Source organism: Aptenodytes patagonicus, chromosome 3 (genome assembly GCF_965638725.1).
Source record: "Aptenodytes patagonicus chromosome 3, bAptPat1.pri.cur, whole genome shotgun sequence".
Taxonomy (NCBI): domain Eukaryota; kingdom Metazoa; phylum Chordata; class Aves; order Sphenisciformes; family Spheniscidae; genus Aptenodytes; species Aptenodytes patagonicus.
The window spans coordinates 49147850-49166089 of NC_134951.1; the positions used below are offsets into that span (position 1 = coordinate 49147850).

General features: G+C 34.7%; 1 protein-coding gene across 1 annotated transcript in view; it reads right to left on the reverse strand.

Moving 5' to 3' along the window:
• The window catches only part of ASCC3 (activating signal cointegrator 1 complex subunit 3), a 296878-nt gene that overhangs the window by 154023 nt on the left and 124615 nt on the right, over window positions 1-18240 (reverse strand). Inside the window, exons 12-13 of the mRNA XM_076333301.1 lie at window positions 8638-8814; window positions 5399-5470 (exon numbers count right to left, since the gene is read on the reverse strand). Coding sequence (XP_076189416.1) covers window positions 5399-5470; window positions 8638-8814 — 249 coding nt within the window. The remainder of the gene's footprint in view (window positions 1-5398; window positions 5471-8637; window positions 8815-18240) is intronic.

Genomic DNA, 18240 nt, shown 5'->3' on the forward strand with positions numbered 1-18240 from the left:
CCATGATGTCTCCTCAGCATTTATGTACTGACACCTTGAGCCTCAATGCCTGCACAGATAGCAAGGGCAATAACCACAGAAAGATGTGAGAACTTCCACTGAACAGTCAGTTTTTGCTATGAACTGAAAATACCAAGCTCAGTGAGAAAATGAACTTTCAAGGAGTTTCACTGAGTACCAAAGCGAGTGGAAGAAAAGTTAAAACAGACAATACATCATCTCAGAGTTACACAGAAAACTCTCAAAAGCAGTGGGAAAACAGAGGCATTAAAAAGGAAAAGAGGTTTCAGAAGACAGGAGCATGCCAAAGGCACTCCAAATTGAAAACAGCCAAATTGGCAAACGAGCAAAGTGCTTTGGGTAAGGAACCAGGACAGAAACGTAGATATCTGTGGCTGAAGACAAGCAGAGTAACAGAGTACTGAAGGTCAGGAAAAAACCCAGAGAGGAAAGTAAGGTGCAGAGAGTAAGTATGGGAGATCTGCTAAAACAACACCAAGGGCAAAGAGAACACAGAACTTCTTTTGAAGGTTTAAGTAATATCAAAGAGAATCAGCTATGAGAAAAAAAATAAGAAAAGGTTGCAGAAACAGAAGAGATGAGTAGTCTGGGGAATGTGGCAAAAACAAGAGAGTTTTATGAGTGCAGTTTGAGGAAGTACTTCCTCTGAAAGCTTTCAAAGAACTTAAGCAACTCCCCTTCTAACTCGTAATGCAAGAAATTAACTTCAAGATCCCAAGAATCTTATGCAATTTCAGGTTTTAAATTTTTTTTTGACAAAGAGAGAATGTTCAGGCCACAAAAAAAAAAAAAAAGAAAGCAAAGAGTAAGGTTCTGACAAATTCATAATAGCAAAGTATTTAGGAGGTGATGGGGACAATGAGAGAAACATATGATCATCTCTCTGTAACCAAGGTAGTGGGATAAACCAGCAAAAGGTCAGCAACAGCAGGAGATATAATGGTTGTGCACCTGTATAACAGCAGCGATAGTCAGAGTCAAAAAGAGTTAATTCCCTAGGATACTAACAAGCAACTGAACCTTGGCAAGAGCAATAGCTCCATATTTTTTAGATAAAAGAATTTAAAGTTAAATTTTCATATGATATGTTTCAGAGGAAAAAAAACCCCAAACCTTAAAAATACCATAATTTCTCAAAACTCCTAAAAACACTATGTTACTTCTCAAAGCATAACATGACAAGGGTGTTTTCCCCCTCATACACTGTGAAGATAAAGACAGTATGATATGTATCGTCCTAAACTAGCTAGTAACGGAATGTTTCAATTTATTATAGAAATGATGTCGATACGTATGGTCTTCCATCACTGTCTTTGCTGATCTCACGAGGTTCTCTACAGGCTGCCTCAGAAAGGTGCTACCCACTCCCCAGAGCTTGTCACCATTAGATGCCTTTCTCACAGGGCTATAAAATGTGAAGAAGCTTCTTCAGCTCTGTAGCTAATTAATACTGTTAATGCCTGTGGCCCACTATTGGTGACTGCCTAACAAGAGACAGCTGTTATCACTTTGAGGGAATGATAATTTTCGGTGACTGAGCCTTCACCCAGTCTTCAAGGGAACAGTATCCCAAAGATAAATGCTGGCAAAAATACTCCACCTGCAACTGAGCATGGAGTCATATTCTCTGATGAACAGTGTGTAATTTCAGTTGGGTTTTTTTTCTTTGTTTAAAGAATCTTTGGTTTATTAAGAGGTAGAAATAAAACTCCAAAAGCGCAAATCAGTCCAAGAGGATCTAACATCTTTTCAGATAATCTAAGAACATAGTAAATTCAAAGTATGACATGAAAACAAATATCCACCAGCTAATATCGAGCACAGAGGGACAGTCCCAGGAAAGCAGACTTAGCACTAGAGGTTCTCACTTAAAGCAGTCTTAAGAGGTAGGATCTGACAGAGAAACCTCCTAACGAAGATCTACGTTGTTAGTAATCCTACAAAAAGAGCACACTGACTTAAAAAGCACCTGGAAACCTTTGGGACATTTTCTGATCTTACTTTTTCAGTCATGATAAAAAATTTCTATAACAAAAACCCTAGAAAACTCGGTAGGGCAAGCCATCTATCATTATATCTTTCCTCAAGTTAAACAAGAGGAAAATCGTGCTATAAGACAAATGTTATAGCTTCAGTTGCATTTGGTAATTCAAAGTGAAGCCTACAAATGAGATATCTCATTAGTTTGAGCAGATGGATCAAAATTAGAGGCTGAATCACCAACTTTTAATTTCCCAGTAGCCAGGAAGAGCTTGAAGTCTTGCAGAGGATGACTGTTGAAAAATCAACATAAAAAGCTTCTCTCCATCTGTCAAAACACATGCCTGTAGAATGCAACTACCTCCTACCAGCCTTAGTCTTAAAAAATGAAAACACACGTACATCTATTAAAACACATGAACATGTAACTTCAATCAAGCATCACACTCTAACTTATAGTATGACAGGGACACATCAGCATGACTTCATAGGAGTAAATTATTCAGTTCTGGCATGGTAGAATTCCTTGCAAATGAGTTAACACAACAGTAGATAAATGAACAATGTTGAATTTAATTTATTAAGACATTCCAAAGATTCTGGTAAAGAATCTTAAGAGACAACACTGTGAAAGTCTGATGGCCACAGGAAGGTGTACATTAACTCATGGCACTTTAGAAGAGGGAAAGTATCTTTCTCCGATTCTGGTATTTCTTTCTTGCGCTTCAGTATAAAACAGAACAGGTAGGTTTTTGGCTCTGCGGAGCACTGCTAATGAGATCTGTGTCTGTCACACTTTACTGCCTGAATAGTTATAAAATTCCAACCATTTCCTGAATTCCATACAGATATGCAACTGCTCTGGGAATTTTTGCTAAAGTATTGGGGGGGAAGGTGTGAATATATATCTTTCTAAGAAGTATATGTAGAAATAACCACAGCTTTGTTAAAAAGCAAACAAACTTTACACACACCAAATGTAAATAAACACAAGTTTCAAGGATAACACAAGCTAAGAAAGGTAACAGAGCATGATGGTAACAGACTACGGTGAACGGGACACAAGGTAATGGATTTCTAAAAACTTAAGAAAACCGGAAGAAGGTGATAACTTCAGAAGATCAATGGCTATTCTCAAAATTGTGAAGACACTAAAGAAAACCTTCCTAGCATAATATTCATCATATTCACTCATAATATTAATCTTCCACTATGGGGCAGGCGTTTCAATGTAGATATATCTACATGAACTTTTTCTTTTTTTGCACTTTATTTTTAACATCTGCAGCTGGTTTAATGATTAGACAGATCATTTGCCATAGCATACTCATTAAAAGGAAAAATCCCTAATTTTTAATATGTGGTACGATACTACATACTATAATTAACTATATTATACAAGGAGCTGATATTCTTGATTCTGCATTTGACGTCAAAGACTGTATACCGGTGTTTGTATATCATTCATTTCAGGATATATTTCATATGTTTCATAAGTTTGTTTCATAATTATCAAGACCAATATGTTTTAAACACTCTGAAGAAAAGACCAGTGTAACTGGTTGGCATTTAGATGTGTATTTAAGAGAGTTCTGCAACACAGCAGAACAAACATTTTCAAGCAAAGAAAATGCTTAACATTTACAATCAATTGAATCTAATTAACCAAAGCGTTCCGAAACCAAATCAACATTTATATAGCAAGGGAAACCACACTTCCGCTTTGTCTGAAAATACACTCCTTATTTGGTTGTTGGTTTGAAATACAATTTTCAGAAATTGAGATCAGCAATAGTGTCAGCTGCTGAAACTGTAACATTAAGTTGACTACAGTTCTTCACTTGACCTCTTTCAGCCATAGCTCATGCCTTAAAACAAAACACTCATGCATTCAGCTACTAGTACAGGAACTAAAACTATTCTCAAGGAAAGCTACAAAAACATCTCCTACTAGAATTAAACAACTTATTGTACGTGAATTTTTCAAATAATGTTATATATGTTTGTAGACAGTTTTTTCCTCGGTGTGAAGAAAAGAGAGGGGAAGAAAGGTGCAATAAATATGCTGGAACAGCATGCAACTTCCTGCCGGGAATCCAAGATATGTTACTTATTTAGACATACTGATTAAAGAATCTGCTACTTGTAGATTTATCTACAGCAAGTGAAAATACACAAAATCATAACAAGAAATTAAAGATAAGCAACTAAACGCACCTCAGTGTTAGGAATTTGGTAAGGTATGTGCATAATTGACAATGAGGAGAAAATAAACTAAAGTTCTCTTGGTACTGCCAACAAATTTTGTTAACAATCTTCACTCAGGAAAATATGAGCATTTCCACATGTAATCTTCACGAAAGTTTTCTGAATGTAACAACAATGACTGATATCAACAAGAGAAGATAAGTGGAAGAATGGTGTTAAACCAGGGGAAGCAGGAGGACTAAGAAGCTGTTGCTGAAATATTTTTCTCCCCCCAAGTCATAAACCAACTGTTCATCTTTCAAAAACCACCAGTCTGAATTTTCTGTGAAAAAGGGAAAACGTGCAATTCTTAGTGTGACTGTGTGGGAAAGAGTTTTTTATATATATGTGATTTAGTGAAAAGCCTCTTCAAGGATCACATTGCATTAGTTTTTGCTCCTGCTCTGAATGGGTGCCATACCTGCTACAACTACTGCTGCTCACACTGCTCTATGTGGAAAGTTCTAACAAAAATGAGACGTTGCATGGGCGTGATTCAGGAGCACAAAGATAACAGAATGATAAACCATCCAGGCAAATGAGGTAAGCCCACCATCTTAGCGGAGGGGAATTTCAAACTTGAAAATTCACTGCAGAAACCTCTATTGTAAAGCAAAATGAAGGATTACTTCCTTTAAAAAGAAAACAAAACACAAACCCCAAGATATTTCAAGTGACAGATGCTGAGCTCTTGCGCACCATGTCTTGAACACTCTGCATAATTCTCATCCCTCAGCTCTAACAGGAGACACTAGAATTTGAAAGATATGGGAAAGGCTAAGGAGAATAACTAAGTGCTGTATTTTTTCTTTTTTTAATCATTAAATGTACCTAAGTCTCAGGTCTCTAAAGTATTGACCTACTTTGCCTTGTCATTTTAAAAAGTGACATAAATATACATTAATTACTTTAAGGGATGTATAAAGTACCAGGAATTTTCACCTTAGCTAGAAACTGACATTATTTAGCCAGATTTTCTTGCATGCTGTTTCTATAAAGTGTTTTCAAGATTAGAGACGACCTCTGAAGTGATATATCTCAAAATAATTAAAAAAAAATTTAAAAAATATTTCTTAATACATCGTTATGATGATCAAAACTGATTTCTTTATATGTGTTCTGAATGCCAACTGAAATAAAAAATAAATACCTGGTGTCCAGCCATTATTTGCTTCAGCACATTTTCATAACATACTTCATCCATATGATTCAGCTGCTGCACCTGAAAAACAAACATCATACCTCATATTAAAAGCATTTCTATCTTTATATATTTTCTACTCCATATCAAGCAATTTACAGTGATCCATGAAAAAAAAAAAGTGATTATGCAATTAAATTTATAATATACTGATTCCCATTCCTAACAGTATCTTTTTGGTATTCTTCAATTCACAAATAGAACATGAAAATAAGTAGATAAAATACAAAGAAGGGCAGTGGATAGAAAATTTATTACGTGACTTTGTTATTTTTTTAAATGACGAAAGAGACGTAACCCAGTTCTATTCTTTAATTTATCTGTTTCATATTAAGAAATCTTACTTCTACAGGATATTGATGAAGTATCCATTTAATACATCATCTTACCTAACATTAATTCTTTCCCAAACTACAAAAATAGTTTTTACATTGCAGATATATATAACCAGGAAATTACTGATTGTCAGCTTTTTTGCCATAGAAATCAGAAATTTCTTCATAGTTGTGTCATGCACAGGGAACAGTGAGAGTACAGTGTACGGAGTTTCCAATTATGGATAAATAAAATGTTTCAAAAAGGTTAAAAAAAAAAAAGAGTTCAGTTAAAATGAAAAGTATTCTTCAAGCTACTCTAAAGATTTTTTTTCCCCAATTTCTTTAACGTAGCACAATATAAATAGCATGTATCTACTCGAATGCACCTCAGTATTAAGGTTGTGACAAATCAAAATAAATAAATGAAGTTCAAAATCAGAACAATCACTCCATTCTTCATTTGTGCATTCATGGGTGGAAAGAAGATAGTGGTTTTATAACCAAATTTTTTTGACACAAAGAAATGTTTTACAAGCAAAGCACATAAGAATTCGAAAATGGAAGTTTAGTACTTGGAGTTACCTAGAACAGCTGAAAGTTGAAAACCACAGCTTTAAAACAGCATTAGAGGGAAGAAGAGAACATTCACATTTGGCATCCCACAAGCATAGTAATAAAAAGATGAGACAATACGAACATGTGTGCAAGAGACAAGTAGCCGGTCTAATTATTCTGAAAACGAGAAGTTAGCATTTTAATTATTTTTTTCAAATAATAACAAGTGAAAATCATTAAGGAGAAATGTATATAGGCAGTGCATAAATACAAATGTGGACATATATATACACACATACATACAAACACAACTTTATGTATTCTTTACATTTATACCTAAAGAGGAAAACAAACATGCATAAAGAAAAATACCTGACATTAACAGACCTCTGACTGAAGAAGCCAAACTTCAGTCTTGGTCCCATATGCTCTAAGAGTTTCAACGTACAGAGTTTTAAAAGCTTTCCTGGCTAACTTCTATGCATAATAAATACACCATGCTGCCCTTAACTTTGAAAGCTTGCCTACAGTTTGCATGTGATTTGGCAAATCACTAATCAGTTCCAAATTTTTTGGGAGGTTTTTTGGATGAAGGATGTCAGAAAGCTGTGGCAAAGCATCTACCTAAATAAACTAACAGCCTTCTATCTCCTTGCAACTCATCAGTGTGGATATAGACATAGTACTTATTGCACTTGCTGATGTTCTGCAAGAACTGCTTTTGATTCTGGGGGTTTTTACATTGCTTTCCTCCTCTCATATAGGGCAGAAGGATGTTGATATTGGCAATAATTTGGCAGATTTAGGATTCTATTCAGGATAACGCTAATACTTTCTCAAAGAGGCTTAATACTTTTACTTTTCATCTGCTATGAAGTGTATTATCTTGATTGCAAAATGTATTTTACTCCCTGAAATCTGTAATGATATTCTTCTGAAAAGCAGAAAGAAACTCCTGGCTGCGGTATTACCAAAACAGTTGTCTTCGTCTGCCAGGTACTCACATTTCAGAATAACTACTACCCTCCTAATATTTCCTCATGTCCTCATGTTTTTTTTAGAAAACTTGCTGGTTTTTTAGTAATTTCAAACTTTATAGGATAATTTGAATATTTCTTTGATTTTTAAATCACAAATGCGTTCTAAAGTGACTATGAAGAAATAGAGTCTTTCCTTTTTTCTTACCATAAGAGTGGAAATAAACTAAATATTCAAATCAAGTATCAGGAAAAGATTAAAGAAAAGCAACAGCAAATAACAGTGAAGGTACTTGAAACAATTAATGAAGGTTAAAATATGCAAATCATGGTAAGCACCATATGGTAAACTATTCTTGTGTGTATAGACTTGAAATGGCTCCCTATAGTTGTAAAATAAGTTTCTTTCCTGCACTGCAGATGGAATGAACTACTTAAATAACCTAGTAAGAAAGGCAATGTCCATTTTTACAAAAAAGAAAAAAAATGCCATTATCGATTAAGCTATGAAATTAACTTTTGATTGAAAATGTTTGGTTTCTGTTAAATCATAGCAGAATAAGATTTTCTAAAAGTTGAGCTATATAAGCTTTAATTATCAGCTAGTGAGATGCATAGGAAACCTTATGGAAAAGTGTTTTAATTAATTCCTGTATTAAAAGAATTATAATTTACGTGTCAAGTGGCACTGCACTTATGATTTTTAATAAGAATATTATACCTGACCACAGCCTTACTGCTTCCCAAAATAAGCAAGAGCACAAAGAGTAAAGAAGCTTATTTAGGGACTACTTTAACGTGTTTTCTACCAGATATGCATATATGACAGTTAATGGCTTAGCATGCTAAGGTTTTCATCAATAACTTATATCCAACTAGTATTAATGCATGTCATATTAATCTCTCTCTCTCTCCAGATTTCATAAACGAATATTTTCTTAAAACTTTCCTCATGCATCCTTACAGCCAAACAAGAAGCACCGCTGTTTCTAGCAAAATGGAAAACTGAAACGAGAAAGGCAGAATAATCAGCTGCTACAGTAACTCTGCAGTTGAGGGTGATGATTTCTCCTTAATCAAGCAAAACTTTCTAGCGAAGCGGAGGCAAAGCAAAGCTAGATACCATTGTATCCAATTACAACAAGGCCTATTTACAGGTATTGTAAACTGAGGAAACACAATTCTTAAAGCACCTTTCAATTATGCATATCTTTATACAGAAGAAAATATGCTTCATAAAACACCTGTAGCATAATAAACCAGTACCCCCTACACATACATACATGAAGCATGATCAAAACAAACAGCAACCCTTTTTTTGGCATTCACGATACTTTACCTTATTGGTTGTCTTAATTCCTATAAAGGTTTGCCCCAGCGGTACCGGTCGGAAACGGCCATCGAAGTAGAATAGTCCAATGCAGGGATTGACATGTAGAAATGTAGCAACATCAAGATAATTGGGTAATGTAGCTGAAAGGCCCAAAATCCTAATCATACTTTGTGTAGATTCAACCTATTAAAAAACAGAAAACCTGTAAATGATCCAAGTGTTATAAACCAAGAAATCAAGCACAGAGTTTTAAAACATCTCTTATAAAACAGTAATGTGAAAGAAGCATTTAATACTTTCTACAAAAGGTGAACAATAGATGTTAGTGATTACCCTGTATTGAAGAAACCAGAGCACTCTGCAATTCCATCAAATCTTGCTTATTCATCTTTCTATTTTATTGTACTTTTGCCCTCCAAAAGGTTAGCAGTAATTAACTGACATGGAGGAACAATAGCAGTAAAACTGGCTTTGTTAAGAAGGGATAGTCCAATTTATAGGCAAAACTAGGACAGATAATTTGGTACAATTTCTTCCTTAGTCCAAATCACACCCCAATTCTGAAAAGAAAGAAGAATGTAATTCATATCATTCCTCAGTCTTGGCTTTTGCTTAGACCTTTCCACAACTCTCTCAGGCAATGTATTCTAGTTTATTACTATCTGCATTTCTCCAGTATGTAGCACTACTTCTGCAGAGTTGAAGATATTTAAATACCAGGAAGTCGCTCTGTAACAGACATTTTTTCTATCTTTTTTTTTTTTTTTTAAAAAATGCCCCAAATGTTTGCATTACATGCCTTCCCATTTGATAAGGGACAGAAATGGTGCTTTACAATGAAATACTCCGTTTCATATAAAAGCCTGCATATTATATGTATTTCCAGGTAATTTTCAAAAAGAATGAAACCAGACAAAAGACTTGAAAGAGGAAAGTACACAAGAATTTTCCCATCTCCTTCTGGAATATTAAGAGCCATGTAGGCTGGCTCACAACTTTCTTACTAGCATAATTATTTAGAAGCAAAGTTCACAGTAATTTTCATCAAAAGGCTTTTTATACACTGTAACTGAAGCTGTATACGAGGTTCTCAACTTGTCTCAAATGCGTGAATGTCTCATGATGAGTAAGGCTGGTAACTTCTACCTGGCTAAGTCCTGTTCAAAACAATATGAGGTTTTACTTAGAATACTTTTTGTTACTTTGAGTTAAAGTGAAAGGAAGTGCCATGTAATTAAAACAGATGAATTAAAAGTTTTCAAAAAAGATGATTAAAAAGTATATGAAGATCATTGCCAAGGAAGATCAAATACACCATACCATAACACAGACCTGGCGAGTAACAAGCACACCAAAATAATAAACGAAATCCCAAAAGAAACCACCCCCCACAACTCTACAGACATCAAGCAGACAAAGTAAACCACTACATTGCCTGGTAACGGACATGTCCCATGGCAAAAATTTGGATGCTTAAACTGTGGACTCAACCAACTAAACAACACAGAAAACCTGCTGCTTGACCCTTAGTTTTGAGGTTTTTTCTTTTTTTTGCAGGGGGGTGGTGGTGGTGGTGTGTGGAGTGGGTGGTTTTCTTTTTTCTTTCTTTGGTTGGTTGGTTTTGGCTCCATCCCCTGGAGCACCACCTCCTTCTGCACTGACCTTGCTGTCTGCGGTGTTGTTTCTCACACTTTTTTCCCTACTTCTCTCTCTCTCAACTGCTGCACAGTGATTTTACCCTTTCTTAAATATGCTTCTACAGAGGCACCACCAGCCTGGCTGCTGGGCTGAGCTGTGTGCTGCGGTGGATCCATTGGAGGTGGCTGGAACTGACTGTGTCCGGCACACAGCAGCCCTGGCCTCTTCTCACAGAGGCCACCCTGCAGCCCCTGCTGCCAGTACCTGGGCACCTGCACCTGGTACAAAAGTTTAATTAATGTTTATACGCTTTTTTTTTTTTTTAACCTGAATCTGTAAGAACAGTAGCCACTTGCTGATATATTTATCCTGTACTTTGTTCACAATCACCTGATAATAAGTACAACAATCTGAAAGTATAACTGAGCTCCAATCTGGAAAACATTATTTGATTTTGCCAAATTCAGTAACAATTTTTTTCAAATCTCCTAAGAGCCTGAAAGCACTAGCTTGAAAATGTGCTCAGTTCCATCTGAAGGTAGGAAAGCATTTCAAGTGTTTAAACAATTAACAAGAACTCTGCTTAATAACCATGGAATTGTGAATTTTTACAGCAATTAACTGTAAGTTGTTTGTTCAGAGTTTACTTTCAAAATATAAATAATGCCTAGAGAACAGTTACAGTTTAGTTACGGAGACTTGCCACTTTCAAAACCTTTGTAAAAAGAAGCCATTTAACTTCACTAATCTGGCAGTTGGCCCTGGAGTTAAGAAGCTGATTGAAAACCCTGAATTACAACTCCACATGAAAACCACAGCAGAGAGTTAACACAAGCAAGTAATTAAAATTACTAATATGCATAGCACATTTTTAAACAAAATATATTTTTGTATATTTTATATTATACTTTACATATATTTTTGTATATGTATATAGTGCCTACATATTTTTTTCAATTTAGAAATCTAAAATTTACAAATTATTTGGACAATTAGTTTTCTATTTATATCACGCCACAAGAATCAAGTCAGCGTGCTATAAGAAATCAGGCAATAATGTATTTTGCTCTATAGTAACATTTTGTTAGTCTTCGTAATTAAATAAAGACTATTAAGACTCTAAATCATTCCATCAATATCTTTAACTTCTTTCAAGGCCATCCAAACAAAAAAAAAATCTTTATTTTTTACCATCTACTTTTATATCCACTTAGCATCACAAAATATCAATAATAAATATATATTAAAAAAAATCAAGAAGCAAAAAGAGGTACATTTACTCTAAAAGACAAAACGTATCACAACTACTCTCCCAGTTATTTTATGCTCACATCAAATTAAAACTGTAAACTAAAACCCTATGTGTCTGCACATCATCACATTCATATACAGAATGACTTTTTTTATTCTTTTAATAGTACACGGCAATATACAAACAGCAGTGACCAAAACTGTGCTAAACGTAAAAGTTAGAAAAACAAAATTATCTGAATATGCAACCATAACACATGATTTATTTTTGCATTTTCTCTGTGATTATAATTCAGTTTCAATTACTTATCTATTATTCATCTATCCAAGCACTATAAAGACTTTATTTTTCATAACGGTTTTTAGAATTCTAATACATTTTTAGAACAGAGTTCTCTGCAAACATTTTTCAACTACTTTTCTGACTTTCCCTTTAAGAGCAAGCATTAATATGTTTTGCTCTCAGATGCTTCTAAACAAAAGTATTTCTTGAAAGTGTGCAGATGCCCTTTGTAAATACAGTCCATTCAAACATTAATATTTTTCATGTGCTGGATCAGTTATTATTTGGTCCTAGAAGTCCCAATTAGAGATTGCGCCTTCATATACAAGACACTGTGAACACATAATCTTTTCCTGAAATTGCAGTAAAAATTACTGAAAAGACATTTTGGATCACAAAGTTTTCTGTTTACATTCCCTATCACTGGCTGGTGGTATGCAGCTAAGTGCATTTTCTTCACTACTGGCACACAATCTCAAACATTTTAATCTTCATATGTGTTTAATTATCTCAGTAAAAATATAAGCACCATTTGGAACTTACAAGGCTTTCTTTGGAAAACTGAACTGTCACAGTATTTGCACATCATGTTCTTTGAAAGCTTTACTATATTTTATTGATTTGATATTACACTGGGAGTAAGAAATAAAATTGCCATAACTATATTTAAATGACATATCTAATTAGTATATCTAATTCAGAAGCATTCACGATGGCATGTGGAGAATTGACAGCATGTTCATCATACACGTTCACAGAACATGATTATCGCACCATGAAATTCCACGTATACAGAAAAAATAAAGAGAAGACAGCTATCCAGCACCGATTTCCACACTCAAGTATCATCCGCATTTACACTGTAAATGATAAAGGATCAGGTATTGGAAGTGCCTCTCTGGATTGTAAATTGATCACAGCAGGATCGTTTTCTTCCTAATAGGTTTTAAGATTTGCATATCATCTCATTACATTACCGCCGCCACTTGAGAGCATACAGAGTATGCACAGAGATACTCTTTTATCTGACTTCTAAAGTTCTTCCTGAACTTTGTGATCTTGGCAGTCTTCCCATTTCCATGTATTAAAGTATCACATCCACAGAATGAATTACAATCAAGTTGGAAAACATATCCCTGATTTTTCAACTCCAGCACAGAATTAAGTGAAGCAGAGAAGTTTACATATTCTAATCTTTGAAGAATTGTCCACTGGTTAGAAATTAATCTGATATTCAGATGACCCAGGATCACTTCAACACACCCTCTTTCAGTCTGTATGCCCTTCAGATGTACACTGAAGACAAGATACACAGAAAATTAGACACAAGTGTTCCTTAGTTTTTAGTCTAGATGTGCAAGAAGATGAACTCTTAATGTAGGTTCCTGAGTTCTCTGCTCAACAGTGGTAGGAATGAAATACTGCATACAGGGATTCACATTAGTTATTAGTTAGATAGCACTCTTACCCCGAGAATGCCTCTAAGTCTCAGCTTCTCAAAAGATCTATGTTTTTCACATTATCCAAAAAAAAGGAGAAAAAGAAAGGAAAAAAAGGAGGAATTCTTAGAACATTAAAAAAAAAAAATAAAGGTGTTTCAAAATGACTAAGAAGGAGGTTTGTTAGAATGTTTCACCAGTGTTTACTTGTTTATTGATATCTTGCTTACTGTCTAATGAAAGAATTAAGAAGTTGTCAATCAGTCCACATAGGTGGTAATTTCCTAATTTTAGGAACAAAAATGGAAAACCCAGTAAAATTGCAAAATCAAAAGTACATAGTAAAAATGCAATTACTAATACTGTTTTGAAGATTCTACGTAGGACGTTATCTACAACTCAAACACTCTGCACAGGATGCATTTGTTACTAGGCAACCATCTAGTTAAGTAATTTTATAAATGAGTTTTACTCTGCTTCCAATGAACCCTGAAAATACTGTGATCTCAGTCCTCCATTTAGAACATATTTAAAAATCTAGAGGTACTGAAAAACTGTAACCATGCAGAAAGCACTATTAGAAGCCATATTGTTTTCCCTCAGCTAAATATTAAGTATGCAATACTTTGCCTTAAGAAATGACATTTTGAATATACCTATTAAGAGATTTCTATGCCCTGCACAGCACCATGTCAGTTTTTCTTGAATTACAGAATGCCTTTTCATACTACGCTTACTGTTTTGTTCCCAAACTAAGAAATAAAAAGAAATATGAACCCTTCTACAAACCAGTTTAACTGCTTTACTATATTATGAAAGAACATAAAACATACAACAATCACTATTACCTTTTAAACTCCATGGATAATCACAAAAATGGAAAAATGTTCACATATCAATAATAAAAAATGACATGCAGAATGACTTCCTGACATCACTTCCATGCAAAGTAATAGAAAAGCTTCTGAAGATTAATTTGGATATCTGATACATAACATTTTCCAAACAAATGGAGATTAGGTTTTGTTTTAAAAAAGTATATTGTTTAAAAAAAGTCATTTTTACACAATTACAAGGCTGCCAGAAAAGATAACAAGATAGATCCAGACTCATGTAAGGCACTAGACATACAGCTGCACAACATACTGTTTAAAAATAACATCTCAGAATAGCAAGAAAACATGTATTAAATTTATCACAAGCTGATGAACTGACAGATTTTAAAGAGAACGTATAATTGAAAAACAGCAATTAAAAAGGGATGCCTCTAATTGCTTTCTAAGCCTGACTCTGTTCAATAATTTTGTCCATGATATGCAGTAAATAAAAAATAACTGGTGACAAGAAGAGCAGGTGATTGGCAGAACTAATATAACTGATGTGTGCGTCAGCCATACAGATAAATCTAGGTTAATGGTCCCATTCAAACTAAATTTCTTTTAATTTAGCTCATTCTAAAACAGGCCACAGCTGCAAAACGAAACACTATTCTCGGGAAACATTCTTATAGCAACAAGTGAATCCTGCAGCAACTATAAAGAGGTTTGTCTGAGGACTTAATGAACAAGCATCTGAATGCAAGCTCTGAAGACGATGTGTTAGCAAATTAAGTACATGCAATTCTTAGAGGTATAAAAAGGATAGAACTGAGTAATAGGAGGAAAACCTCTAAACATACCAATTGCAAACATAAGAATGTTCAGCAACAAAAGCCCCACAACAGTTACAGCTGGAAACAAAAAAATTATTGTAGAAGTAGTTTCAGTAATCTTGTTTGGTTTATTCTGTAATAGAAGATGCTGAGAAACTTGATCAGCCTACATAAGGAACATCAAAAGGACAAAAGACTAACAGCAGTCACTCAAGATGCGAAATGAAGAATCAAATGAAATGCCAATGCCATTACTTACTGATGCATTCTAGTCCCAAAAGACACATATAGGAACTACAGTGGGCTATCATTAGAGACAAGATATATAATCTTATCGGCTGTTCTTAGTCATTAGCTATCAGCCTTGCTTTTTTTTTTTTTAAACTGCTTAAATTTTCTTAATCAAGAATGGGATTCCAAGCACATAAAAATTCCTAATTTGATAACAATTAGGCATTTGGCTTTGGGTGAGAAACCTCTGAACTTGTTTGCTTCTGATTTCTAGCAAGGAGGTAAAAGAGGGAAACAAAGGGACAGAAAAAAAGAGGTAGAGGAGATAATGAGGAACTAGAGATACTGAAAATGCATCCAGAGCAAAGAAAACTACACAATGGCTGAGAGGGAAAGTTTCTTAAATAAGGTGTCATGAGGCAAGAAAGCTCAGAAAGGAAACATGAGAATTTCCAGGGGAAGGAGAACAACTCCACCATCTCATGGTCACCACAGCCAAGCCTGCCTTTGATCTTCACATCCCCAACGAGCCCCTCCCTTGTTGGTGAGTATGAGGTACAGCAAAGCACCTCTCCTCGTTGGCTCCTCTGTCACCTGGAGGAGAAAGTTCTCATCAATGCACTCCAGGAATCTTCTGGATTGCTTGTCCTGCTGTGTTGTCCTACCTATTATTTATCCAGCAACTTTGTTGATCTAATACAAAAACATAAAGCAATTGAAACTTAAATTTGAAGAATGAGACTGTAATAATAACAATATTTGTGTGTCTAAGATGGGAGCTTTGGTTCCCCAAAATCTGAGAAATCTTTTACTATGGATTTTCTTTTATTTCATTTATCATTCACATAGTTGAGAGAAGGTACCAAAACTCTCAAGGTACACACATCACTCAAGTATGCTTTTTGTGAAAAAATACCCGTAAGCAGCAAAGAAGTCATCAAAATCTCTGAAAAATTATGACAAAATAATTCAGTGTCCTTTAAAAGCAGTCAATTTTTTCCTTTCAAGCTAATAAGCTTAGTAGATATTACAGAAGTGTGGAAAGTTTGATTAAAAGGTTTAAGCATTTCAGTTTCACATCTGCATTATGCTCTAGACTAAAACTTTAAACATCAAAGCTATAAATTGGATTCAAAGAAGTTGTTTGATGTTATACCTACAGTATATAACAGAGCTCAAAGCAATTTTCCCACCAAAATGTTTAGCAAAGTCAATTTAAATCACTTGCAGAAGCATTCTCTAAAATTTGAAAAGTGCAAACATGCACAAATATGCTGTTCATTCTGCTATGAGTAAAAATGTCAGCAATTCCAATATATATGCTCCTTCCAGGTTTTAAAAAAACCCTGATTCTAAAAAATGCCATAAGTTAAAATGAACATGTTAAAGTCTTACAGTAAGTGGTGTTACTCAGTGTTCATCTGGGGGAAAGTATAACCACAATTCAACAATTTTGAGGTACAAATTAGGACAGACCTGCTAATGCATCAGGATATTCCTGTTTTGAGAATGTATTTGTATAGCTGTATTTGTACAGCATATGAATACAGATCTCAAAACATTCTTTTCTGGCACAGTTGTAGGCCCAAGTAGCTAATTGAACACTAATTCTTAAAAAGACACCTCCCCCCCCCCCAAATAATAGTAAAAAAAAATCCATTGTCTGTTTTTCTATTATCTGCCATCTAAGCAAAGCAACCCTCACACACCAACAAAACAAGGAGATGCTTTTTCTGTAAGACAGGATAGCAAGCCCTGCAAAATGTAAAAGGCACTACATTATACATCCTGACCTGCACAGGAATCATGACATTGTCTCATATACAAGCTAGGGAAGATGTACTATAGGTAGACACCATTATTAGAGTAGCTATTTGTGATTTATTGAAAAGGCTGAAGTAGTATTCAAAGGAATTTATCACAGTTCTATCCTAGAAGTGATACAAGAAATGACTGTTCCAGGTCAGACCAAAAAACCAACTGCTTCAATACACTGTCTCTCACAGTGGCCGAAAGGGACAGTACAGAAACTGGGAAAATGTCAATGATATTTGCCAGCATAGCCCCAGTTACCACAGCCCCCAGTCTGATCTAGTGACTATTAATCTGCAATGGATTTTTCTTTGAATTACTTGTCTAATCACTTTCTGAATCCCTCCACAACGAATTAGGAAAAACTAGTCAATATTTCTGATGTCTTAAACCAGTATACAAATCAGGTAACTGATTTCAGCAATTATTGCAGTGGTGCAATTGACAATAACGGTATTTCAGATTGATGTTGTCAATGGTTTTTTTTGTTTTGTTTTTTTGAGAATTGAACGATTATTCTTACCTCCTGCGTGCATGAATATTGAATGAGTACGAGGTTTCTACAGATATCAATGAAAAATATGTTCTAGAACTACTTTCAGAAGGGCTGGAGAGAGGCTTTATGTTTCGTACAGAATCATCGAAGTCAGAAGGACATTCTCCAGGGATGGGCTGAATATCCTGGGTTTAGTTCCTGCTCCAGGGACATTTACAAATTTGTATCAAAATGCAGAAAACAGAACTATGAGCAGGGAACAGAACCAAAGAAATGTAACCAAATATTTTTTCTTTGCAAAATATCATTAGAACATTATTAGGTGTGATATTTTTACACTTAAAACATCTGTAATAGTATTTTCACTAAAGTACAGTGAAATACTTCTGAAATCAGAACATTTGTTATCTTTTTTAGTCACCAAATTGAAGTTCCAGTAATTTCATAATTAGTTATGGATGTATAATGCAAACTTCACAGAGCTATGCTTGCAGGCTCAGATGCTACAGTATAACATTTCAGTGTAACTTCTAAAACTAATCCTCTTATTATTTGTTTCCATATTAAAAAGCTAAAACACTTGTACAAAACATCTCCTGTTTCTTTGTCCCCTAGCTCTCTGGGAGGCTTGCAATTAAAAATATTTTTGTTTGGAATTGTTTTCTACTGCATAATTCTAAATACTTCTATAAGTAGTTTTGTTTTTTTTGACTTGGGGGGGGGGGGGTGTTAATGTATTTTTATACTGCAAATTTTCCCTCTCTTCAACCGCCTTCCTGTAAAGATTCATAGTGATCTCCAATACTGC